Source organism: Nanorana parkeri, unplaced genomic scaffold (assembly GCF_000935625.1).
Source record: "Nanorana parkeri isolate BGI_ZX_2015 unplaced genomic scaffold, ASM93562v1 scaffold2213, whole genome shotgun sequence".
In the NCBI taxonomy this organism is placed as follows: domain Eukaryota; kingdom Metazoa; phylum Chordata; class Amphibia; order Anura; family Dicroglossidae; genus Nanorana; species Nanorana parkeri.
Window position 1 is genome coordinate 65,934 of NW_017308481.1, and position 25,740 is coordinate 91,673.

At 47.0% G+C, this 25,740-nt stretch overlaps 1 protein-coding gene across 2 annotated transcripts in view; it reads right to left on the minus strand.

Moving 5' to 3' along the window:
* Nucleotides 1-155: 155 nt before the first annotated feature.
* LOC108801087 (myosin-3-like) overlaps nucleotides 156-25,740 on the minus strand; it is a 41,864-nt gene continuing 16,279 nt past the window's right edge. Inside the window, exons 13-39 of one of the 2 annotated variants that reach the window (XM_018573035.1) lie at nucleotides 24,800-24,970; nucleotides 24,397-24,706; nucleotides 23,513-23,580; nucleotides 22,979-23,066; nucleotides 22,432-22,549; nucleotides 21,923-22,046; nucleotides 20,407-20,543; nucleotides 18,875-19,130; nucleotides 16,720-16,962; nucleotides 16,411-16,587; nucleotides 16,041-16,186; nucleotides 14,913-15,003; nucleotides 14,359-14,748; nucleotides 13,003-13,129; nucleotides 11,375-11,493; nucleotides 11,098-11,294; nucleotides 9,999-10,182; nucleotides 6,571-6,736; nucleotides 6,048-6,172; nucleotides 5,638-5,946; nucleotides 4,713-4,916; nucleotides 3,535-3,660; nucleotides 3,261-3,431; nucleotides 2,579-2,683; nucleotides 2,406-2,501; nucleotides 916-1,053; nucleotides 156-260 (exon numbers count right to left, since the gene is read on the minus strand). In XM_018573035.1, the coding sequence (XP_018428537.1) occupies nucleotides 237-260; nucleotides 916-1,053; nucleotides 2,406-2,501; nucleotides 2,579-2,683; nucleotides 3,261-3,431; nucleotides 3,535-3,660; nucleotides 4,713-4,916; nucleotides 5,638-5,946; nucleotides 6,048-6,172; nucleotides 6,571-6,736; nucleotides 9,999-10,182; nucleotides 11,098-11,294; nucleotides 11,375-11,493; nucleotides 13,003-13,129; nucleotides 14,359-14,748; nucleotides 14,913-15,003; nucleotides 16,041-16,186; nucleotides 16,411-16,587; nucleotides 16,720-16,962; nucleotides 18,875-19,130; nucleotides 20,407-20,543; nucleotides 21,923-22,046; nucleotides 22,432-22,549; nucleotides 22,979-23,066; nucleotides 23,513-23,580; nucleotides 24,397-24,706; nucleotides 24,800-24,970 (4,410 nt within the window). In that variant the 3' untranslated portion in view covers nucleotides 156-236. The remainder of the gene's footprint in view (nucleotides 261-915; nucleotides 1,054-2,405; nucleotides 2,502-2,578; nucleotides 2,684-3,260; nucleotides 3,432-3,534; nucleotides 3,661-4,712; nucleotides 4,917-5,637; nucleotides 5,947-6,047; nucleotides 6,173-6,570; nucleotides 6,737-9,998; nucleotides 10,183-11,097; nucleotides 11,295-11,374; nucleotides 11,494-13,002; nucleotides 13,130-14,358; nucleotides 14,749-14,912; nucleotides 15,004-16,040; nucleotides 16,187-16,410; nucleotides 16,588-16,719; nucleotides 16,963-18,874; nucleotides 19,131-20,406; nucleotides 20,544-21,922; nucleotides 22,047-22,431; nucleotides 22,550-22,978; nucleotides 23,067-23,512; nucleotides 23,581-24,396; nucleotides 24,707-24,799; nucleotides 24,971-25,740) is intronic. The other variant, XM_018573034.1, reaches the window with a different exon arrangement.

Consider the following 25,740-nt stretch of genomic DNA (forward strand, 5'->3'; position numbering starts at 1 on the left):
TCTGGGAGAACCTGCCCCCCCCCCCCCCCCCCCCCCCCCAATCCCAGCATGCTTTGTAAGCTGAGGGTATAAGAGCAGCTATAGTGAAGCATGGTGGAGGAAGCAAGACTCCAGACCCCACTGGCGGTCACTGCCTGTACTATATATATATATATACTGGTCTGACACTGAAGGATGCCACCTCATGGAACACACATTATGTGCATCTCATTGCCGTGTTCCGGTCCACATTCAGCTTATTCTACGCTGGACACAATCACCTGAAAGACAAAGAGACGGCCAATGATTGATCGGATCACAACACTCATTGTATCATTTATAGGGCAATATATGATACGGTGCGGTACCGGGAAGGGTCGTGCCGATTTGTGGGGGTTAGTCCACGGTCTGTACTCATCCCACCATCCTCTATGACACCGGCACCACCTATATCTATGATCTTCACCCCCCACCCGTTCCTCTGGGTCTCCTATACAGAGCTCCTACTTTGCCCTGGACATTCTATTTGGAGGGGACACTCCTGTAGTACAGACCCCATCCCCCCCGCTCTCTCTGGGGCCTGGAAGCCTTCGGTGGGTTGAGCATTTTGCTCTCCGGAGCATTTGGCCACTAGAGGGACCATGATAGGCCGGGAAGTGTCTGCTAGCACCATTTGTACCGGCCTGTATATCCGCAGAGTTCTACCATCTCTTACAGTACCTCACGTAGACCGGGGGCCCGTTCATAACCTGGAACTGATAAACCTCCTCATCAAGTTCCTTTGTGATTTTCTATTTAACTGCCCCCGAAAAGAGCTGCGGAGAGGTGACCGGCTATGAGCTCCCCTTGGGACGAGGACCTCGGGATGATGGAATCCATTCGTATTGACCACTGAACTGAATTAGAATATCATTGTATGTGATGGAGGAGACTCACCTTGGTGGAGATCGTCTCCCGGGTCTTCAGCCGTAGCTTGTTAACCTGAGATTCAGCAATATCCGCTCTCTCTTCCGCCTCCTCCAGTTCATGCTGCACGCGGCGACACTTCGATAGGTTGGTGTTCGAATGTTCTTCCTGGTCAAAGGATAATAGAAGATGTTCAGCGCCAGAAATATATGAAATGTATCGTGGGAAATCTGAATGGTTTGAGTGTCCCTTAACATGGCCGCTACTACTATGGGTCAGTGTTGGGGGTTCGTGTAGATCTGTTTCTCACCCAGGACCCAACAGGCCTGTCAGGAGCCTCCCTTGGATCCGGTGCCATGGCACTTGTAGGTAGGTGCAGTACGGCCAGCGGCCACTAGATGCCCCCATGGGGGCCCTGGAGATAGATGCAGCTCTGGCCTGGGAAGACTCGGTGTCCCAGGAGAGTTGATTTATAGGGGGCGCCCGAGAGGGGAAAGTAGGCAGTGATTACAGGAGAGCAGAAGTCTAGGACTGTCTGCAGAGTCTCCGGAGGGAGACTGATTTCTTGAACATAGGCTGGTCCATGGGAAGGACAGGACCAGGCCTAGGACTATGTAGAGCTACAAAGATTCCCTAGTTTCCCCATAGGGGGAAACCCACCGAGCTAGGACTGACAAGGATGGGATTCCGGAGAATATGGAGGAGCTGTAGTACTGACGATATTTGCAGTGGGCCTATGGCTGAAGTAAGTCGTGACTCTGGGCTGCACCTGGGCTGATGTACCTCTCTCTCTAATCTGTATCACCGAGCAAGTAACAAGAATTGTGCCGTCATCCCATCCGGGGGGGGCTGATCGTATACTTTGTTCTGTTTATACCTTCAAATAAAACAAACAAAAAGACTATCTGTGTGGACTGGTTCTTCTCCCTCCAGCCTCTGAGAAGGTTCTCCAGGAGTGTGATGTTGGACTGTATCGTGGCTGTAACCATCTGAGGAGGGTAGGTGCGCAATGGGGCAATGCCTGACACAGGGTGCCGTTCATGGTGGCCTTTCTCCCTGAGGGGGAGAGAAGCCGCCCACAGGACGAGCTGTGACGGCCGCACGGCGCCCTTGTTGCCATGGCGCCCTGTGCGGCCGCACGGCTCGCACACCCCTAAGGCCGGCCCTGCATGGTGGCCTTTCTCCCTGAGGGGGAGGAAGCGTCGAAGACCGCAGAGGCGGTTGAAGCCATGAGGCCCTGTGTACGCAGTACTACACGTGTGGGAGTGTTTGCACGAGGCCAAGGCCGTGGCCCCTGACCGTGGGGTGTCTGGTTTCCAGTTGCATGCACGGGGTTACCCAGCCAACCCAAAGGAAACACACACGCAACACCCCAAGAGTGAACCCCGCCTACACACTAGTCAGGTAATTAGATGTATATTGAGGGATTTTGTTTTTGTAATAAAATTGTCAAAGGGTTTAATAATCCATCTTTGTGAGTAGACACTAAGGGCCATGTCGCGTTCCTGTCACCGGCTTACCGCATCCTCCGTCAGCCTCTTGTAGGATTTCACTTTCAGCTGCAGTTTTTCCACCAGGTCTTGGAGTCTCAGATTATTCTTCCTGTCCTCTTCAGCCTGTCATCAATGATCGGTGAGGTCATCAGTACATTCAAAAAGAAAGGTGACCCAATCCCAGGAGTAAGGTTATGTACCTGAAATATCAGCTCTTTGACGCGTCTCTCATATTTCCGGATACCTTTAATGACATCGGCGCTCCTCTTCTGCTCCAGATCCAGCTCCATCTCCAGTTCTCTCACCTGGAGGAACCAATCCAAAAAGACATTTATGGGAACCAGATGAAAACGTTGGAGATATTATGGATTCAAAACATTTCTAAAGTTCTGTATCACATCTAACATCATCCACGGGTTCCTCCGGACCAACATGAAAACATCATTTATATCAAATATAGTGAAAATGAAGGGAGCCTCCGGAGTTAGGCCGGGTTCACAGCTGAGCGGATTTTCTCTTTAGCACGTGTTTCCGTTCAGTGAAACGCGCGTTTCACTGGCGGTACGATTTTTTATGTTTTTTTCCTTATTTTCTCTATTTTAAAAAAAATAAAATTATTTTCACTTTCAAACTTCCCGCCGGCTCCGTCCCCCTGTGACGCGGCCACTCGCAAGGGACGGAACCCAGAAGTCGGTAGCCGCCGGAGGACACAGCGGGGATCGCGGACAAGGTAAGACCTGTACGCTGTATTCCCGAGAGGCCCAGGTGTGAACCAGGCCTGGTCAGGAGGATGTCTGCAGCTCATCATGTGGCCTGGATCTCTGAAATGGATGTATCATTGGCTTGTGTTGTGTATGTTGTTTGAAGTTTCGGAAGACTCACCCTGGCCTCCAGTTTCTGGAGCTGCTTCTTCCCTCCTTTCATAGCCAACTGCTCAGCTTCTTCTAGACGGAGCTGAAGGTCCTTCACAGTCTGGTCCAGGTTCTTCTTCATCCTCTCCAGGTGAGCGCTGGTGTCCTGCTCTTTCTTCAGCTCTTCAGCCATCATGGCAGCCTAAGAACCAGAAGATCCAAGAACTTCAAGACTTCATGTAAAACTGATATCTATGTTCTTCAGGCTCCTGAACATTTATTGGTAAATAATAATAAACTCTTACATCAGTAATGGCCTTTTTGGCCTTCTCCTCTGCATCGCGAGCCTCCTTGGTGGTGTCCTCGATCTCTCCTTGAAGCTGCGACACATCGATCTCCAGCTTCTTCTTGGTGCTGATAAGACTTGTGTTCTGTTGAAAGGAGAAATTATTCCGGTGACAGATTTATTATACAACATACTCTCAAACTGAACAGTTAAGCCAAGCAACTGTAATCAGTGGGAATTTTCCACCCCATGTGACCTTCTTACGATGTCCTTGTGGCCCCCAGTAGGACTTCTGTATTGTCCTACACACACATGTACGTTCTTGTAGTTCAGCTTAGAGTTCTGCAGTTGGATTTTCCAGAATGTTTTCCGAGCTAAATATTTGTTGGAATGAGGCAGGCATGGCCCTCAGCAGCTCATACATGGCCCCTGGAGGAGTTATCGGCGTTGCCATAACTCCTCCTCCTCCAGATAACGTGCCAGATACGCGGCAGGAATAAGTACAATGTCAGGTTACGTCCTCTTCTGGCGCCCTGAACTAAAATCTATATATCAGTTCCTCACAGCTGGGGCTATGGAAGAACTCCGCATGTCATTTGGCCACATAACAAAATTCCACTTTGTCCATTTAGGAGAAAACAAACATCCCTCCATGAGATACAATGTACAATCTTTATGGAGTCCCCAATGTCTCTTACACTCAACATATGTAGAAGAATGTAAATATTCTGAGCAATGTGTGCGACTCCTACTACTCAGCATGTCATATTAGTCAATAAAGGGGGCGGGGCACAGTACACCTCCCACCAACTCCCAGTGACCCCCATGGTGGAAGCAGGTTGGGTCAGCATATTAACCCATTTGCATAATATAAGCCCCTCCCAGATTCAGAAACAGAGACAGAATATATCACAGGGATATAAACAGCTCCACCATGAGACATCGGAGGAAAGTATTCGTTTTAGAGATATAAATTTAAATAATAAAAATCCTCTTCTTCATTCTTCGGTTCTCTGTAATCAGGTTCATCACCCACCCAGAGTCCTCTTCATTGGTTTTCTGTCCCAAGCTGTCCCGCTGAATGTGGACAGAGAGACTCCGGGTTGCCCCGCGCTCGTGTTGTCCTCTTTTTACCTTCTAGTCACTATCTGTCGTCTCTAGTCATAGTACATTGGAACGTTTTCTATCCAGCCCTACCTGGAAGTGCAGCAGTTGGACGCGCTCCGTGACATCCAGAAGCTCTTGTTCCGCCATTTTCCGGGACCTCTCGGTCTGTTCTAAAGCTGCTCTCAGCTCCTCGATTTCTGCCACCATCAAGTTATTTCTTCGTTCAACTATGGCGAGCTGCTCCTTCAGATCTTCCTGTCCCCGGAGAGCGTCGTCAAGGTGGATCTGAGCGTCCTGAGGAAGGAAGGGAAGACACGATGTCACTCTCCATGTGCAGAGCTTCTGATGGTCGGGAGGCCTTCAAGCCACAGAAGGAAACTTCTAACTTGAGTGAGCCTTATGTATCAACGTGTGTACACACTTCTCTGGGATCTTAGAAAGGATTGTAAGCTGGCATTCACTATTCTGAGAATATACATTCTGTGTACTATAAATGTTTCCTGGATGGAGTGTTGGCAATTAGCACTCAGGAGCCACTTACTTGGTTCAAACATATGTAAGGACTTGGAATAGAGTGAGCCAACACACCGCAGACACAGAAATACCCCAACTTTGTGTCAGCGGAAAGATTTGCTGCCAAATAAATCTAGCCAATAAAAATTGGGGGGAAATAGCTCACTCAGCACATGTTATGGAAGATTTGCACCTGATTTGTATAATTGTCCTTTACTGAGGACAGATGAGAATGTTTTGCATATTAAATCTGAATCTGGTCTATGGCAGAAGAAGCTCCAGTGATGGCCTGGTGTGTGTGAACATTCCAACTGATGGTTCAGTCAGTGAGTGTCAGAAGGTCAGAGCACTTTGTACCATTAGACAATGTTCATCTCACCTGTTCACTTCCCTAGATTCTGTCCAGGCCCCAAACTGCACCATTTGAGGACAAGTCAGAAAAGAAAATGAACCTGAGAGTCACTCGTCTGCCCTTCAGAGACAGAACATCTTCCTAGAGTACCTTTAGTTGCCCTTGGACGTTGCGCAGGTATTTCTGAGCTTCTACGGCAATGCGGTTGGCGTGACTCAGTTGTATCTCCATCTCATTAAGGTCACCTTCCATCTTCTTCTTGATTCGGATGGCCTCATTTCTGCTCCTTATCTCAGAGTCTAAGGCAGTCTGCATGGTTTCCATTGATCTCTGGTAATTCCTTTTCAACTGGTCAATCTCTTCATCTTTCTCGGCCACCTTTCTGTCAATGTCGGCCTTCACTTGGGTCAGTTCCAGTTGGATACGAAGGATCTTGGCCTCTTCATGCTCCAGAGATGCCTACAGGGGATCATTGGGAGGAACATTGAATTAATAGGGAGTATCAGATGTGAAGTCTGGGAGTAGTGGGAGTTGTCGGGTCTCTTATTAGAAAACAATACCTCTGCTTCTTCCAGAGACGCTTGCATTTCACTCTTCTCCATCTCAACCTGCTTCTTGGCTTTCTCCAGCTCATGGATAGTCTTCCCGCTGAAGGACACTTGTTCCGTCAAGTCTATGATCTCCTCTGTGAAACATAGCACAGACTAGTCAGGGTCTAGCTCACAAAGGAAAGAAATCACAGAAACCAGCAAACTCTGTCTACAGTGAATTGTGCTGCTTCATTAAATATGCAAAAGAATGTCTACAAATCTGTCATAGAAACATATCAATGAAAAGAAGTTCATCAAGCGATCACATAACACAATATTTCTGAGCTAAAGCCAAGAGGATCTGCAGGATCTCCATGTTTCTGTATATTATACAAACAAATAGAAGCAAACGTAAAGACATTCTCTGGAGGAAGTCAAACCTCCACTTCATCATTCTCGGCACATACAGCAGATTGGAGTCCTGACTGCTCCTATTAGACTAAAGCCGCTCCCTTCCCGGAATGAGTGTTTTCCATCAATGGTTAACACTCACGTTGGAGGTTCTTGTTCTCTCGCTTGATGGTCTCCAATTGGTCTAAAGTCTCCTCATAGGAATTCTTCATCTTGAAGAGCTCGGTGCTCAGAGATCTCGACTCCTTCAAGGACGACTCCAGCTCAGATTGGGACTCCTCGTACTTCTGCCTCCACTCGGCCAGAATCTAAGGGAGGTAAGAAAAGCCATCGCAGGTCTCTTTATTATGACTTTCCTCCTCAATGTTTGCCACAGAAGACCCAGATGATATTATTTACCAATTGTGATCATAGTGTTGGACTTTTAAATGTAAAACATCAAGAACTTCAATCATTTTTAGTACTTTACACCCCAGATATTATGGGATACTCCGCTACTACTGGCCTAGAAAGGATTCCATACAAACGTGGATTGCTGTATACTCGGTTCTGTTTTTCTTAACTTCAATAAAAATTGTTCATGGCTGTGACATTGTGACGGCACTGAAGGAGACCATCCCAACCAGTGACTTTTGGCAAACTCCCTTCCCCAGATAGTAAGCAATTGAGCCGCAAGTTTGAAAATGACTCGCTAAACTATTGCAGACTTGCCGAGCTTCACAATTTTGTTGCACAATTACAGCGAGTTTGCATTGCAAGTCTCCAGACCAGCGAGCTTGCAGAGCTCTTGCTAAGACCTGCAGGACTCTTGCTGTATACTTGCCAAGCAAATTTGCTACAAATTCAAAAAGTGTCAACTAGAATTTGTGCTGCGAGTGTTCTGCGAGTCTACAACTTGCCAGGAATGTGCGCAGCAAGTTAACAAAATTACAATTTCACCCCGCCACAAGTTTGTAGCAAGTTATCCTTGCTATCTGGGTTCTCTACATCGTCTGAGATCTCCTCTCCCCACTCTTATTTTCTAGGCACCTTGTCGAAGTTCTTCTGTTTTTTGTCCAGAGCAGCTGCCAGGGAATTCGCCCTCTCCACGTCGATCATCAGTTCCTCCACTTCTGCCTGCAGCCTCTGTTTGGTCTTCTCTAGAGAGGCACACTTTGAGTTGACTGCCTCAATATGCTCCTCAGCCTCCTGGAGGCGGTGGGCAAGCTTTTTCCTGCGACACAGAAAACAACAGTCATAGTTAGTAGTTCGGGTCACCGATGGACTGATGAACACACTCCACAGCACAGAGCAGAGCTCCAGCTCCATACAAAAAATGACCTTCAAGCTAACTAGGCAAGCCAGTAAAAGACAATAATATGTGAAAGTGGGAATATGAGAAATACACCAGCATATACTGTAACTATGTCTTTTAAACACTAGATGGCGCTGTAGTGCAATGTTAGTCTCTATGATATATACAGGAAGTTCTATCTGTATATATGTTCCCTGATAATGCTGTATTCCTGTATACATACATGTAATCTCCTGCTAAGCAAGTCAAACTAGGGATGCACTGATACCAGTTTGTCGGTATTGAGTACGAGTACCGATATTTATCTTTCAGTACTCGCCGATACAGAGTACCGATACCGGTGCTTCCCGCTAGCACAGAGCCGGCTTCCCGGGCAATCAGGAAGCTGGGTGGTGTGTCATTACCCGCCTCCAGGCTTCTTGATTGCCCTGGAAGCCGACTCCATCCTGTTTGGCCAGTAAGCCCAGCCAATCAGCATCAAACCAGCCACTCAGGAAGCCTGGAGGCGGGTCATGTCATGCCACCTGGCTTCCTGATTGGCCAGGAAGTTGACTCCATGCTCTTTGGCCATCTAAATTGAGCTGATTGGCTGAAGCAGTGATTCCCCGCCTCTTCTCACATTCCAGAAGTTGAACATCAGACTGTAGCTGAATAAAGGGGAAACTGTGTCCATCTCGGCTGACAGATCATTTATATTACGTTTTGGATGTCCACCTTGACATCTCCTCACATGGTTTACTCCACATATTTTACCTCTGTATTATGTACACAGGTATCTGTAAATGTTATAAATAGTTTTACATTTAGTCTATCAAATCAGCAGCTGATACATACTTGGCGTCTTCCAGCTCCTCTGTGCGCTGAATGGCGTCTGTTTCATATTTAGTCCTCCATTGTGCCACTTCCCCATTGGCCTTGGACAGCGTTCGCTGTAGTTCCGACTTGGCCTCCTGCTCCTCCTCATACTGCTCCCTGAGGAGGTCACAGTCATGGCGGGAGGATTGCAAGCCGTGAGCCAAAGCATTCTTCGCCTGAGAAATAAATGAAGGCGACATCAGAGAGAAGATCCGATGGGGAGGATGCCAAGTTCCATTCTGAGGCCTGTTCTTACCTTCACCTCTTCTTCCATCATTCTCCTCAGCTCTTCGATCTGCTGGGTAAAGGCCTGTTTGGATCTAGAAAGCTGCGACACCAGAGCCTCCCTCTCCTCCAGCTGACGAGCCAGCTCCCCTGCGCAGATTCAGAATTACACGGATAAGTGCGCAGCATTCATGGGCATTGCATCCAAAACTGATATTTTACTGTCTGCAACCTGGAGAGTTTAACAGAGCACGCGTCCATGGCGGGGAGATCTCACCACATGAGTTCCAATGAGATCTGAGAAGTTCACCAAAAACTCCACCTAACTTTTCATCTCATTCATTGGGTTTCCTCCCTTTGCTGTGCACCTCTGGCCCCATCCTACTCTCTAGATTTTGCTGATTCTTTCACATCTCAAGAAAGAAGCAGTGCATAGAGGAAAGGCTAATGATAGTGTACACACACCATGGGGCGAAAAGTTTGTGAACCCTTGGCCATCACACCTATGTGAGCTTGTTGAACATCCCATTCCAGGCCCTTAACATGGGGTTGCCCCCCTCCATGGCCATTAATATAAAGTTGCCCCCCCCCATAAATGTAAAACATCAAGAACTTCAATCATTTTTAGTACTTTACACCCCAGATATTATGGGATACTCCGCTACTACTGGCCTAGAAAGGATTCCATACAAACGTGGATTGCTGTATACTCGGTTCTGTTTTTCTTAACTTCAATAAAAATTGTTCATGGCTGTGACATTGTGACGGCACTGAAGGAGACCATCCCAACCAGTGACTTTTGGCAAACTCCCTTCCCCAGATAGTAAGCAATTGAGCCGCAAGTTTGAAAATGACTCGCTAAACTATTGCAGACTTGCCGAGCTTCACAATTTTGTTGCACAATTACAGCGAGTTTGCATTGCAAGTCTCCAGACCAGCGAGCTTGCAGAGCTCTTGCTAAGACCTGCAGGACTCTTGCTGTATACTTGCCAAGCAAATTTGCTACAAATTCAAAAAGTGTCAACTAGAATTTGTGCTGCGAGTGTTCTGCGAGTCTACAACTTGCCAGGAATGTGCGCAGCAAGTTAACAAAATTACAATTTCACCCCGCCACAAGTTTGTAGCAAGTTATCCTTGCTATCTGGGTTCTCTACATCGTCTGAGATCTCCTCTCCCCACTCTTATTTTCTAGGCACCTTGTCGAAGTTCTTCTGTTTTTTGTCCAGAGCAGCTGCCAGGGAATTCGCCCTCTCCACGTCGATCATCAGTTCCTCCACTTCTGCCTGCAGCCTCTGTTTGGTCTTCTCTAGAGAGGCACACTTTGAGTTGACTGCCTCAATATGCTCCTCAGCCTCCTGGAGGCGGTGGGCAAGCTTTTTCCTGCGACACAGAAAACAACAGTCATAGTTAGTAGTTCGGGTCACCGATGGACTGATGAACACACTCCACAGCACAGAGCAGAGCTCCAGCTCCATACAAAAAATGACCTTCAAGCTAACTAGGCAAGCCAGTAAAAGACAATAATATGTGAAAGTGGGAATATGAGAAATACACCAGCATATACTGTAACTATGTCTTTTAAACACTAGATGGCGCTGTAGTGCAATGTTAGTCTCTATGATATATACAGGAAGTTCTATCTGTATATATGTTCCCTGATAATGCTGTATTCCTGTATACATACATGTAATCTCCTGCTAAGCAAGTCAAACTAGGGATGCACTGATACCAGTTTGTCGGTATTGAGTACGAGTACCGATATTTATCTTTCAGTACTCGCCGATACAGAGTACCGATACCGGTGCTTCCCGCTAGCACAGAGCCGGCTTCCCGGGCAATCAGGAAGCTGGGTGGTGTGTCATTACCCGCCTCCAGGCTTCTTGATTGCCCTGGAAGCCGACTCCATCCTGTTTGGCCAGTAAGCCCAGCCAATCAGCATCAAACCAGCCACTCAGGAAGCCTGGAGGCGGGTCATGTCATGCCACCTGGCTTCCTGATTGGCCAGGAAGTTGACTCCATGCTCTTTGGCCATCTAAATTGAGCTGATTGGCTGAAGCAGTGATTCCCCGCCTCTTCTCACATTCCAGAAGTTGAACATCAGACTGTAGCTGAATAAAGGGGAAACTGTGTCCATCTCGGCTGACAGATCATTTATATTACGTTTTGGATGTCCACCTTGACATCTCCTCACATGGTTTACTCCACATATTTTACCTCTGTATTATGTACACAGGTATCTGTAAATGTTATAAATAGTTTTACATTTAGTCTATCAAATCAGCAGCTGATACATACTTGGCGTCTTCCAGCTCCTCTGTGCGCTGAATGGCGTCTGTTTCATATTTAGTCCTCCATTGTGCCACTTCCCCATTGGCCTTGGACAGCGTTCGCTGTAGTTCCGACTTGGCCTCCTGCTCCTCCTCATACTGCTCCCTGAGGAGGTCACAGTCATGGCGGGAGGATTGCAAGCCGTGAGCCAAAGCATTCTTCGCCTGAGAAATAAATGAAGGCGACATCAGAGAGAAGATCCGATGGGGAGGATGCCAAGTTCCATTCTGAGGCCTGTTCTTACCTTCACCTCTTCTTCCATCATTCTCCTCAGCTCTTCGATCTGCTGGGTAAAGGCCTGTTTGGATCTAGAAAGCTGCGACACCAGAGCCTCCCTCTCCTCCAGCTGACGAGCCAGCTCCCCTGCGCAGATTCAGAATTACACGGATAAGTGCGCAGCATTCATGGGCATTGCATCCAAAACTGATATTTTACTGTCTGCAACCTGGAGAGTTTAACAGAGCACGCGTCCATGGCGGGGAGATCTCACCACATGAGTTCCAATGAGATCTGAGAAGTTCACCAAAAACTCCACCTAACTTTTCATCTCATTCATTGGGTTTCCTCCCTTTGCTGTGCACCTCTGGCCCCATCCTACTCTCTAGATTTTGCTGATTCTTTCACATCTCAAGAAAGAAGCAGTGCATAGAGGAAAGGCTAATGATAGTGTACACACACCATGGGGCGAAAAGTTTGTGAACCCTTGGCCATCACACCTATGTGAGCTTGTTGAACATCCCATTCCAGGCCCTTAACATGGGGTTGCCCCCCTCCATGGCCATTAATATAAAGTTGCCCCCCCCCCCCTTATTGACAATAATATGGAGTTGGCCTCCTTTGTGTCTATAATAGCCTCCACTCCTCTGGGAAGGCTTCCTACAAGATCTTGGAGGGTGTCTGCGGGAATTTGTCCCATTTGTGAGGTCAGGTACTGATGGTGGATGAGAAGATCGGGCTCACAGTCAGTGTTCCTATTCATCCCAAAGGTGTTCAGTAGGGTTTGGGTCAGAGCTCTGTGCAGGACACTCAAGTTCCTCCACCACACTGGTCACACCATGTATTTTAGCAGAACCCTCACTGGAGACACCTGAACTCCAAGATTTGCAGGGGAGGTCCATGTACTTTTGGCCATATAGTTTATGATAAAACTTATTGATATTATCAGGGCCGTCTTTAATATTATTGGGCCCTGGGCAAGATTTTTACTTGGCTGTCAACATGCTGGCAGTCCCCCAGCCCAGTCCGCCCCTGCTACCAGTGGTGTCGCTGCTCCTGCCTGCCGCTTCGGATGAAAGGGACAGCTGCTGTGGGCCCCAGTAACTTATGGGGCCCGGGGCAGCTGCCCCTTTTGCCCTGTGGTAAAGACTGCCCTGGATATTATAATGTTAATATGGAATCAGATACGGATTTAAAACTGTAAAAGTCTGCAGTGCTTTAAAACTGAGTTACATATCCTGATAGAATGTTGACGCTCTCATAAAGCACCTGTATGGTTTATTGGGTTAGTGGAGTGGATCAAGTTCAATATAAAATCACTTTTCAGGAGCAAATGAGAGGGAGTGTCCGTCTTTGGCCTGTGAGGCCTCTCATATTATTATTACAAGCTGATATCACTCCCCTATATGACGTATACATATCTGAATGTTGCATTTCTACTCATCATTCCTTTATAAATGACTTGTCTACTTGAAATCACCTATTGTTGAATTTATCCCAAAGTGCTGTCATGCTATTGTGTTACGTAACCTTGACTCTAACCTCTAACCCTGAGTTCTACATTAGGGGCAGTAGATGGGCCCCGAGGACAGATTTATGGCTGCAATATATGTGAATCCAGACCAGCTCTACATTCCCATGGAGCTCAGCACCCACCAGACTCGGTCTGCAGGCGGGCTCTCTGCATGGTCAGCTCCGCCACGTTCCTCTGGTTCTCCTCAGCCTTGGATCGGAATTCGCTCAGGTGATCCTCCAGAGTACGACACATCTTCTCCAAGTTGGCCTGGAATTTGAAGCAAAATGCAGATTTCTTGGTGACACAATGGATGAGGAAGAACACATGACACCATCACTTAGACGTCTGAGAGATTACGCAACGCCCGAAAACTGTGTCAGCTAAACAGAACATCCAATAGTAATCACCATCAGGTTTTGGAGGTCACCACAAGAAGTGCGCACATATAGAGGGAAGCCTGACAGGAATGTGATCACATGACGTCAGAGTGCTTAGACATATCTGAAGTCCATTCATAAAGTGTTGTATCCCAGCTGACTATAAGAATGTATTTCACAGAGGTCGGGCAGAGAGATTAATGTCAGGCTGGTGAAGGTGCAGAAATCAGGTAAGCGATGACAATATATTATTCCCGAGAATTCATCTTTACTATAGGAAACCTTTTGTGAGAGAATTATGTATCGGCCCTCAGGGGACGGAGCAGAGGAACTGACACTCATATTGATGGCTGCCCATCTTAGCCCAGCCGATTTCAGATAAGGGTGCAGATTTCACACAGTCTTTTGGTTCTAATAGGTTGAGGGCTATAAATGACTGAACCCTTCTCTCGATGGAGAACGTTGATTCCTATTTGGAAAAATGCTTTAAGATACGTCATGAGAAAACTATTGGATCCTATTTATGAAAACCTCTGACCTGTTATCACTTTATTACCCAATCACATTCACACGTTTATTTTCCTGCAACACATTAGTGGAAGAATGGAAAAGCAGATGGAACCAGTGGCGGAACTACCATGGTTGCAGGGCCCTGGAGTTCCGCCACTTGGAGGGGGCCCAGGACAGGAGGAAGGGGCCCCTGGTGACCGCTGATTACCAGGATATCTATTATCCCGGTAACCGCTAATGGCAGTCCCGGGACCTCTTTCTCCTATCCTGGGCCCTACATGCTTCACGCTGCTCCCCTCACCTTGTTCCGGGCGCAGCGTGAAGCATCATCCAGCCGGGCAGCAGCCAATGAGTGTGAGCCGTGTAATCTCCGCCCCCTCATCACACAGAACTGCTGCCTAGTGCTGAATAGAGCTGCTGTGGACACAAAGGGGGAGACAGGGAGCTGGAAGTATGAAGGTGACATGGGGTCCGGGAGCGGAAAGCTGGGGACATGAAGGGGGAGAAGCCACTGGATGGAACACTGATGTCAGTAAGGACATAACGTCCTTCAGACACTTTGATAAATAGGGCACGTGGTAGAGTCACCCCACATGCCGAGCAACCAACCTTTGTCTTGGTGACATTCTCCAGATTGCCGTTGATGTCATCAATCTCCATCCTCATCTCACTCTTCTCCTTCTCCAGCTTCTGCTTTACCCTCTGCAGGTTGTCAATCTGTTCCCCAAACTCGGCAGCGTTATCCGATTGCTTCTTGCGTAAAGTTGCCACCATGGAATCATGCTGGAGCGACATTTCCTCCAGGTCCCGGCGCATCTTCTGAAACTCTGACTCCCTCTTCTTATTGACCTCGATCTGCGTGGCCGTGGCTCCTCCGGCCTCTTCCAGCCTCTCACTGATCTCCTCCAGCTCCCTCGACAATTCAGACCTCTGCTTCTCTGCCTTGGCGCGCGTTGCTCTTTCCGATTCCATCTCCTCTTCCAGCTCCTCAATGCGAGCCTGTTATTTAAATGACCGTTTAGAACATAAGAACTAATATCACTGGGAATATAGGAGGACACCATGGAAGAGGACTGTGTAGATGGCTACAATCTTTCCTCCTTCATTTCTAAATGTACAATAACCCGGTGGAATATTCCAGAGAAGAGTTGTATAAGAATTACCTGAAGTTCTTTTATTTTCTTCTGTGACTGAATCCCCAGAAGTTGTTCATCTTCTATTCTGCTCAACAGCTGGCTGATCTCAAAGTCTTTTCTGAAATAATGAGAAGATCCTCACTGAGATCTCATATATTGAATGTGGACCTTAATCAGGACTAAGTCTCCTCTAGAAGAGATCATATTTGTTTTCATGCCTGAAGTGAAATTACAGCCGTTTCCCATAACAACCAGCCTGGGCACACGAGGCTGCAGCTTTTAGATCACACAAGGACCTCTCAGCTATTACATTCTTAGAACTTTGTTCTGCTTGGCTACTGTTCTCATCACAATGAGTCCTACAGATGTACCTCTGCAAAGGGTGTGAGGCACAGACAGGGCCGTCTTTAATATTATTGGGCCCTGAGCAAGATTTTGTTAAAGGGCCCCACAACCCTCCCACTTCCATCACCTGCCCCCCCACTTCCTGAACCAGACCCCCATATCTACCTACATCACCTTCCCCCCTCCCACTTCCATCACCTGCCCCCCCACTTCCTGAACCAGACCCCCATATCTACCTACATCACCTTCCCCCCTCCCACTTCCATCACCTGCCCCCCCACTTCCTGAACCAGACCCCCATATCTACCTACATCACCTTCCCCCCTCCCACTTCCATCACCTGCCCCCCCACTTCCTGAACCAGATTCGGGCCGCCCGGCTGCTCTTCTCTATCACCTGCCAATTACCGCCCCCCTCAGGCTAAGCTAGCGCCGTTCCTGGCTGTCAACATGCTGGCAGTCCCCCAGCCCAGTCCGCCCCTGCTACCAGTGGTGTCGCTGCTCCTGCCTGCTGCTTCGGATGAATAGGACAGCTGCTGTGGGCCCCTGTAACTTATGGGGCCCTGGGCAGCTGCCCCTTTTGCCCTGTGGTAAAGACTGCCCTGGTCACAGAGATACCATATAATCTCGTCCTCTAGCAGATTCTCTTTAGGAGTTTTAGGACAACTCAAGGCTGGTCACACAATCAACTCAAATGAAAACCAGCACTAAGCCTGCAATGATCATGGTGGAATCTGGGCAGGGGAACAAGGAAGACCTAGCAAGGAATCAAACTATTTCCTATTACAAACCAAACAGGAGAAATCTTTACTTTTTCAGTTTTTCGTCCTGCTGTTGTCTTTCATTTTCCAAATCCATGATGGAGTCCTGGGCAAGCTTCAGATCCCCCTCGAGCTTCCTCCTGGCCCTCTCATTGTCCATGCGGACCTTTTTCTCTTGTTCCAGGGAGCCTTGCAGCTAGGAGGCAGATTAAACATGGCAGTTATTTATTGGCCACAATGGAGAAGACATGAACTCTCACAACTCAGCCACATTGTTCCTCTACTGCTGACCCACACAAGTCTGTGAATTATAGCGAAATACTGACATTTCCTCCATAGTTGGTTTGCAATGTGATAATTAGGTCAGGAATGATCCCACCCAAAACACGAACATTCATTACCAGTCCCCGCAATACTCACATCATCAATTTGCTGTTCTAATTTGGTCTTTAGTTTGGTCAAGGAGTTGACTTTGTCCTCCTCAGCCTGAAGATCATCCAAGGTCTGTTGGTGGGCTTCTTGGAGAGCTTTCTTCTCCTTGGTCAGCTTGACGATGGTTTCATCCAGGGCGGCCATTTCTTCGGTGAGGTTTTTAACCTAACAGCAAAACAGGAACAAATGAAAACTGGAAACTCTTCACACAAACTGTCCCTACATTGTTCTCATTCCTTGACTGTAGCTGGGACTCTTGGACGGGTGGCTCTCTTACTAGGGCAGTATCTTGCATACCTTGTTTTCTATTGCATGCTTCTCTTTCTCAACCTTAGCTAAGGTCAACTCCAAGTCATCAATGTCCTTCTTCAGCTCGGAACACTCATCCTCCAGTTTCCTCTTCTTGGCAGTCAGCTCGGCGTTTGATTCCTCCTCGTCCTCCAGCCGCTCACTCAGATCCTTCATTTTGGCCTCCAACTGGATCTTGGTTTTGATCAGCTGATCGCATCTCTCCTCAGCATCTGTTAAATTCTCTGTTTCCTGGTGAGGAGGTAAAATGTATCATCGAAAATACAATGCGGATTATTAACCACTTCAGCTGCCCCGCCACCTGCAAAGCTCTCTCAGGGACTGGAGAAATTATAACATTTCCAATACTCATGATATCCAAGAAAAACAGATTTCTTTTTGTTTCAGGCAAAAAAGGACTTTCCTTTGCCGATATCGTCTTGCAAAAATCATTTAATTTTTATGAGTAATCAAAAGACAAAAAGATTTAACACAATTACATTCTATTTTCTATTATTGTAGATACTAGAGGCCGCCACCTAAAATTGGTGGAAAAAAAATTCCAGCACAAGGGGCGAAGGGGGTTCTTCACAGTAAGATCAGTTAGGGTCTGGAACTCACTGCCACAGACAGTGATTTCAGCAAAGAATGTGGAATTGTTCAAGAAACTTTTGGACGATTTCTTAAGGGCCCGTAATATACAGGGGTACAGGTACTCCTAGAATGAGATCCTAATAGGTTGGACTTGATGGACGTATGTCTTTATTCAACCTCAAATACTATGTAACTATGTAACTATGGCACTATGTAACTATGGCACTATGTAACTATGGCACTATGTAACTATGGCACTATGTAACTATGGCACTATGTAACTGTGTAAAAAGTGAACGTTGTATTCTAATCTGTCCCTTTTTCTAATGGCCCTAAAACGACTTTTTGGGACAAAGCTTTGTATTTTATAATCCAATGTTACAAATAAAAAGAAAAATAATGAAAACAAATTTGTAAAAAAAATAGTTCAAATATAAGTGATAAAAAAAATCTTTAAAAGTTTTTTTAAAATGTAAAGAAAAGTAAAATGGAAGCAGAGAAATCAGACCCGTTTAGGGTTAATAAGGGGTTAAATAGATACAATATTACAATAAAAATGTATACGCTTGCTTAAACTGACATTAAATGCCAATCATAAGACACTCATAACAGGTTCTGAATACATTGTAACAATGATATTGTTACATTGGATTATAAACAAAGCTTGCAAATTATCCTGACAGGCTTCATTGCCTCTGCAAGACAGACCGGGACCCAGATATCTTTTTTATATCATTTTAATAACAGTGAACCAATCACAGACACAGCCAAGGAAGACTCTTCACAGAGGGGGGGGGAACCTGTTAGCAGTGGGAGATGTGTATCTAAGTAGATTTGGTCCTGGAGGGACTTGGTGATGAGGGAAGAGGATAATAAGGTAAGAGCCTACCTATGGCCACTGTCTGCCCCTCCTCCAACTTGGTTAGTACAAGCCTGGTCAAGAGATGACATTGAGTGCCCGCATTCTCCACCAAATAGATGTGGACTTCAGCCACACCACTTGTCTTTTGATGGAAGAATAAGATGTTTATTGACATCAATCATGAGTATTCCTTTCTATGGGAGAGTGCTGAATACATACAATCAAGAGATATCGCTCTACCCCCACTATGACAGTGCAGCATTGTATCATTAAAGTTACAGTTTAATTCATAATGTACTTTATAAGTAAGATAGGGAACATGTAAGTTATTTCAGTTGGTAAGCACATGTAATCAGGACAGTTTGTAAAGTGAAGGAAGGCATGCCAGACATAAACAGCAACACCATGAGTGCAACAAGATGGCCGTGGCCTATATAAAACAATCACACGTTCTTCTGTTACTTTCCAAGGGAATCTGCTTCATGTCATGGAAAGAACCATGACCATTCACCATTAGCTATTAGGTCTACAATGAAATGTAGAGTTTTATTTAGCAGTTGGGTTCAAATAATTGAAACCACCATCCTGGCATAGGAAGTATAGAGAAAAATGTACTATGGTCAGATCATCTTAATGTGGCCTATTGCTGCATCTATTTCCTAGTCCCCCTCCCAGCAGAGGGCGCAGTGCCGACTGCTCAATACTCACAGATTGAACCTGCAGGTGGAGGTCATTCTTCTCCTGCAGAAGCTTCACCATCTTCTCTTCCAGCTCCTTCCTCTTTGCCTCTGACTTGGCCAGGTTTTCTTTGGTTTTGGCAAACTCCTCTTTCATGGCCGCCATCTCCTTCTCGGTCTCAGCACTTCGAAGCAGCGGCTTGATCTTGAAGTAGAGCTTCATCCACGGCCAGTGTTTCACATTCATGAACGATCGGATGTTGTACTGAATTGTAAAAATGGACTCCCTGAGAAAAAAACACAATTGAATTGTTGTATCTCCAGGTAGATTGTGTATACAATGTATCTTTGTAACATTTCACATTTATCAGTCATTAAAATGTGTTTCCTGCCCAGCACAGGGAATGCCAAAATGATAGGACAGCCCAGTTCCAAGTGAGGTCCTGTACCGCTGGTCACCTGATGTGTGATGCAAGCATTGACTCTCTTTCACTTACATATTTAGGTTAAAATAGACACATATTGTTCAAATTTAACCAAAAGACAAAAAGAAATCCATCAAACGCGCATCCCTCTCTAATCGCTCAGCCTTAAAGGAGAACTATGAGGGGGGTGATTTCCACTCCCCCTCATAGTTCCAGCCGACGTGTGACAATGAGACTGTCACAGGTCGGCTCAGTAGATCGGGAGGTGAGCGTACACATGCCGGTGTTCGCTCACCTCTCGATCCTGTCACGGCTCTCTGCGTGACAGGGGAGGGGCTGGATTCCCCCCTCCCCGCTCCGATCCTCCAGCGCTGACTGGCGGAACGGACGGGGGAGGGGGCGGGTACAGCTGGCTCTGCCTCTAGATGGGCAGAGCCAGCTGTCACTCACGCAGCTGGGCGGATCCCGTCATCTACGTCGGGATCCGCTCCGGCTGCGGCGTCTCAGTATACCGCGAGCTGTAGCTCCTTATATACTGAGCTCAGCCCTCGCTCACACCGGAACGTTTTGTAGCGCATTCTACGCTCGACGAACGCTCTACAAAACGCTCAAAAATATAAATCCCATTTAATTCAATGGTCTGGTTCCCACCTTGGCGTATTTCCGCCTGTCCCTAACGCGCTACAAAACGGCCCGCGCCTGAAAAGGTACAGGTACTACTTTGGGCCGTTTTGTTGCGCGTTTCCATTGGGATACAGCCAAGTAGCCTTCGGAAACGCGCGACAGTCGCGCTACTTTTTTACCGCGAATCGCGGTAAAAAAAACGCACGACGGTCGCGCGACAGACGCACATATGCAATACGCCTTGGTGTGAACGAGACCTTAGGGTAATGGGAGGACGCTAGTTTGTGTCCCCCTGTTAGCCTAAGGAGAACTATGGGGAAAAACACTGACCCCTTTAAAATTAAACCACAACAGAAGCTGGAGAGAAAACACGGAAATCCTTCCAGTCCGATCTTACAAACGGCTGGAAGATTCTCTGAACTTGACGTCCGACCATTCAGTGTCTGAGAACCTCTCTGACCCCGGTGACCTGTAGAGGGATCATCATTTCATTTAGATTTGGGTCGATCTCTACCTTCTCTCCAATATCTTCTGGTACTCCAGCCGCATCAGGAAGCCCCGACATAACGCCTGTGTGCGAGTGATGAGGAGGGCCAGGCGGTCATCCCGCATCTCCTCCAGGGTGCCCAGGAGACCGGCTTTAAAGAAGACCTGAGAGAGAAAACTGACACATAATCACCCAGAAGAAGAAACAAATTGTGATGGAAAAGTAACTTTCATCTGAGGAACAATTCATCTAATACTGAGCGCTGAGAAGGACAACAGAGCCTGCCGTGGCTGGATTCATTTCCGGGGCTGTTATCCTTATCCTTCAGGCGAGAAGAGGCAACACATTGAGCCAAATGCCCCAGGGCTGATTTCCATATTTTGGAACACACAGTGGTAGTTGGTCACCAATAAATATTTCAGGGAGGCTTTCCGGTTATTGGATGAAGTGCGTCACCATCACTGCTGAATGAAGCTACAAACAAAATGGCGAAATCACCTCCAGAGGGTGTGTGGATCATGTGTGAGAGGGATCCATGAGAGGGATGTATGAGAGGGATCCATGAGAGGGATGTATGAGAGGGATGTATGAGAGGAATCCATGAGAGGGATCCATGAGAGGGATGTATGAGAGGGATCCATGAGTGGGATGTATGAGAGGAATCCATGAGAGGGATCCATGAGAGGGATGTATGAGAGGGATCCATGAGTGGGATGTATGAGAGGGATCCATGAGAGGGATGTATGAGAGGGATCCATGAGAGGGATGTATGAGAGGAATCCATGAGAGGGATGCATGAGAGGGATGTATGAGAGGGATCCATGAGAGGGATGTATGAGAGGGATCCATGAGAGGGATGTATGAGAGGAATCCATGAGAGGGATGTATGAGAGGAATCCATGAGAGGGATGTATGAGAGGAATCCATGAGAGGGATGTATGAGAGGAATGTATGAGAGGGATGTATGAGAGGAATGTATGAGAGGAATGTATGAGAGGGATGTATGAGAGGGATGTATGAGAGAGATATATGAGAGGAATGTATGAGAGGGATGTATGAGAGGAATGTATGAGAGGGATGTATGAGAGGGATCCATGAGAGGGATCAATGAGAGGGATGTATGAGAGGAATGTATGAGAGGGATGTATGAGAGAGATGTATGGGAGGAATCCATGAGATGGATCTATGAGAAGGATCTATGAGAGAGATCCATGAGCGGGATGTATGAGAGGGATGTATGAGAGGGATCCATGGGAGAGATCCATGAGTGGGATCTGTAAGGGAAACCCTTGAGAGAGATCTATGGGAGGGATCTGGTGTGTCACAGCTCACTAAGCTAAGTTTCAGAAGCTTTCTCGGGCTAAACTGAAAAGTGGTTTTATGAAGGAATCTATATTTGTATTCCTCCAGCTCTTCTTCAATGCCTCGTACACACACCGGCAGACGCCTCTATTGCCCAGCAGGGCCAGTCTGGGCTGCTCCTAATAACGGCAATCTACTTCTCATGCAAGTTCTCCGCATTGTCAGTGAATTTTGCAGTTACCTTCGTGTGTCCGAACTTGTACTGCGTTTGATCGAGATCGATGGAGGCCAGGAGCTTCTCGCAGGCCTTCTTACTGTCTATGAACTGTCCCTCGGGGATGGCGCTGGCGTTCAGTATACGGTACCTGTATAATCACACAGACAGAATATGAGAACCACAACCCCCAACATTCAGCAGAATGTAAGTATGAGTCCCAGTGAAGAGGTTCGCCTATTAGAAGACCTGGAGATCCACCCAGAGATCACCCAATGCTGGCAAAGATGTCAGATACCATCACATACACACAATCCAACCGCTACGCCATCTTTATTACTGAAATGTATTCTAGAAACATGCATCGGGTGTCCACACTCCCCGGAGAAGATATGACCATCATGTCTGCCCTCCAATAATGAAGATCTGGAACTTTGCTCCATCAATATCAATATTTGCCCTTTCAGGTATTTTTTAGGCTTTGGTCTGGCATCTCCCTCCAACGTAACGTCCATATTAAAGACCACCAGCCTCACCTTTGCTTGAAATCTCCATAGTGGATCCTGTTGGGAAATCCCTTCCTGCAAATCCGGATTCCCTCCAGCACACCGTTACACCTCAGCTGATGCAGCACAAGATGGTGGTCCATTTCACCTGACAAGAAGACAATAACAGTCACCCCCTCAGAACAAGATGTTCAATGGTGACAGCAACATTGGCAACAAACTGTTTGAGAGTAACTCCATTACAAAGACTAGAGGCCACCACCTTAAGTTGGTGGAGAAAAAATCGCAGCACAAGGGGCGAAGAGGGTTCTTCACAGTAAGAGCGGTTACGGTCTGGAACTCACTGCCATCGGCCGTCATCTTAGCCAAGAGTGCAGATTTGTTCAAGAAACGTTTGGACAATTTCTTGAGGGACCGTAATATCCGGGGGTACCAGTATCCCTAAGAATGAGATGATGGACCTGTATGGGTTGGACTTGATGGACCTATGTCTTTATTCAACCCCAAATACTATGTAACTATGTAAGCACAGCATTCTAGGAACGGCGGCAGCATCTCCAGCACACACACAGCATACCTGGAGTTTTAGTCTCATTAGGGATGAGGCACCTCACAAAATGGGGATGAGTGGTCCTCAGGTTGGACATCAGCTTGTTGAGGTTCTCCTGCAGGTTTAAAATCGACTTCAATTGTGGCAATTATTCTGAATATTTTTTTTCCCCTCCTAAATCTCTAGAGGAAACCTAAAATTTAGACACAGTAATTGTAACCCCCCCCCCCCAGTTGAGGTTCTCCTGCAGGTTTAAAATCGACTTCAATTGTGGCAATTATTCTGAATATTTTTTTTCCCCTCCTAAATCTCTAGAGGAAACCTAAAATTTAGACACAGTAATTGTAACCCCCCCCCACCTGGCGACCATTATCATTGAAAGTGGAAGAAGATCCCAAATATGGGGACAGGAATAGATGGGAAATCTTCCAATGAGGATGCTAGTTCTGGTGACCACCAAGGGTTTCCCTCTAACTTCTGACTACATCCGTACCACCAGAACTAGGTCACTGATCCCAGATTGAACTGTAATATTTTCATCAAAGGATCAGATGAGGTTACCCTGAAAAGCGCAGACACGGTCTGAAATGAGGAGCCTTTCTTCTTCGCTCCTTTCTTGGTTCCCTCACCTGGAAGAAGAGACAAATGTATGAGAGTCACTAAAGAATCTAAAACAATCCCACCGCCTGTTGGATCCCAGGACTCCATGTGCAGTGCATCTTCCATGTCCATGTCAGCATCTAGAAGAGACTTTCCCCACTCACCAGGTTCTAATGTGAGACTGTGGACTCTCCTTCTATGGTAGCCCAGATCCATACAGAAACTCCTTCAAATGTCTTCTCACTTCCTCAGTTAATATTCAGAGTTCCCCGGGATCTCCAAAGCTCAGGCATTCTATTATGTGAATATCGAGCACTGATTTTGAGGTTGATACCTGGCCCAGCTTTTCTCCCCCCTCCCTGTGTTCCTGCGGATGGATTGCCTACTTGGCCAAAAGGAAGACATTGTAGGTGAAAGGGGTCATGTCAGGAGTCTGGCTATGGAAGCTATGAGTGTCTATGTTTATAAAACAGAACCTCTGATTTTTGGGGCTACCTAAGCAGTCTATAGATAACCCAAGCACATGGCTAGGTTCATGGAGATATCTGCTCTGAGGGTTTGGGACCACCTTGGAATGTAAGCCGAGCCCAAAGGTTCATCCAAAGGCTTGTGTGGTATTTGTGTGCTCTGTAGGTGTTAATATTGAGGAGGTGTGATGTATCTGTGGTTCATATTTTGCAATGGGCCCCAGAGGTGTATATTGAGATAAATAATAAATGTCAAGTCAAGACATTTGACCTGAAGTATTTGCTGCAGAGAGCAGCCGCCATCCAGAGTCACTGAGTGACCAGACAAGCAGCCATAGCTCTAGTAGAAATGAAAGTAGTACCCAATTAGACACCTACTTGCATCAGTTGCGGCATAGGTGGCATACAGATTGGCCAGAATTTTCATGGAAGATTTCTGGTAGAGTCCCACCACGGTTTCATTCAGCGGGTCCTTGTTCTTCTCCAGCCAACCCTTGATGTTGTAGTCTACTGTCCCGGCATAGTGGATGAGGGAGAAGTGAGCCTCGGCTTTGCCTTTGGCCACTTTTGGCTTCTGAAAATTGCTGGACTTGCCCAGATGTTGGTCGTGCAGCTTGTTCTTGAAGGTAGTGTCAGTCGCCTTGGGGAACATGCACTCCTCTTCCAGGATGGAGAAGATGCCCATTGGCTAGAGCAGGAAATCAAGCTTAACATTTTCTTTTCTTGGATGTAATTATTGTCTAATAATAGGCACCCACCTCGCTGAATATACTGTACATACCTTCTCAATAAGCTCAATGCAGGCGGCCAAGTCCATGCCGAAGTCAATGAACTCCCACTCGATACCTTCCTTCTTGTACTCCTCTTGTTCCAGCACAAACATGTGGTGGTTGAAGAACTGCTGCAGCTTCTCATTGGTGAAGTTGATACAAAGCTGCTCCAAGCTATTCAACTGAATGAAATGATAAATCTTAATGATAATGAGTCTGTGACATCACCATGTGACAGCACCCCGTGACTGCCCAATTGTCCCCTAAATACCCCCCATGTCTGGAGGAGGAAACTTCAGATGTGCAACTGTACTAGACAACCTGCCCGGACACTGCTGGGATTTAATAGGCCGGTAATTCTCCCTTACAGCCAGCAATGATAGTGTGATCTGTATAAATATTGTGTGGATTGCAATATCTTTAAAAGTAGGACCAAGATCTGGAATGAAATAGGCATGGCATATAGTGTCCCACCTCCTATAGCCAGGGAGTAGAGTGTCCCACCTCCTATAGGCATGGCATTGAGTGTCCCACCTCCTATAGCCAGGGAGTAGAGTGTCCCACCTCCTATAGCGAGGGAGTACAGCGTCCCACCTCCTATAGACATGGCATTGAGTGTCCCACCTCCTATAGGCAGGGAGTAGAGTGTCCCACCTCCTATAGGCAGGGAGTAGAGTGTCCCACCTCCTATAGCGAGGGAGTACAGCGTCCCACCTCCTATAGACATGGCATTGAGTGTCCCACCTCCTATAGGCAGGGAGTAGAGTGTCCCACCTCCTATAGGCAGGGAGTAGAGTGTCCCACCTCCTATAGGCAGGGAGTAGAGTGTCCCACCTCCTATAGGCAGGGAGTAGAGTGTCCCACCTCCTATAGGCAGGGAGTAGAGTGTCCCACCTCCTATAGGCAGGGAGTAGAGTGTCCCACCTCCTATAGGCAGGGAGTAGAGTGTCCC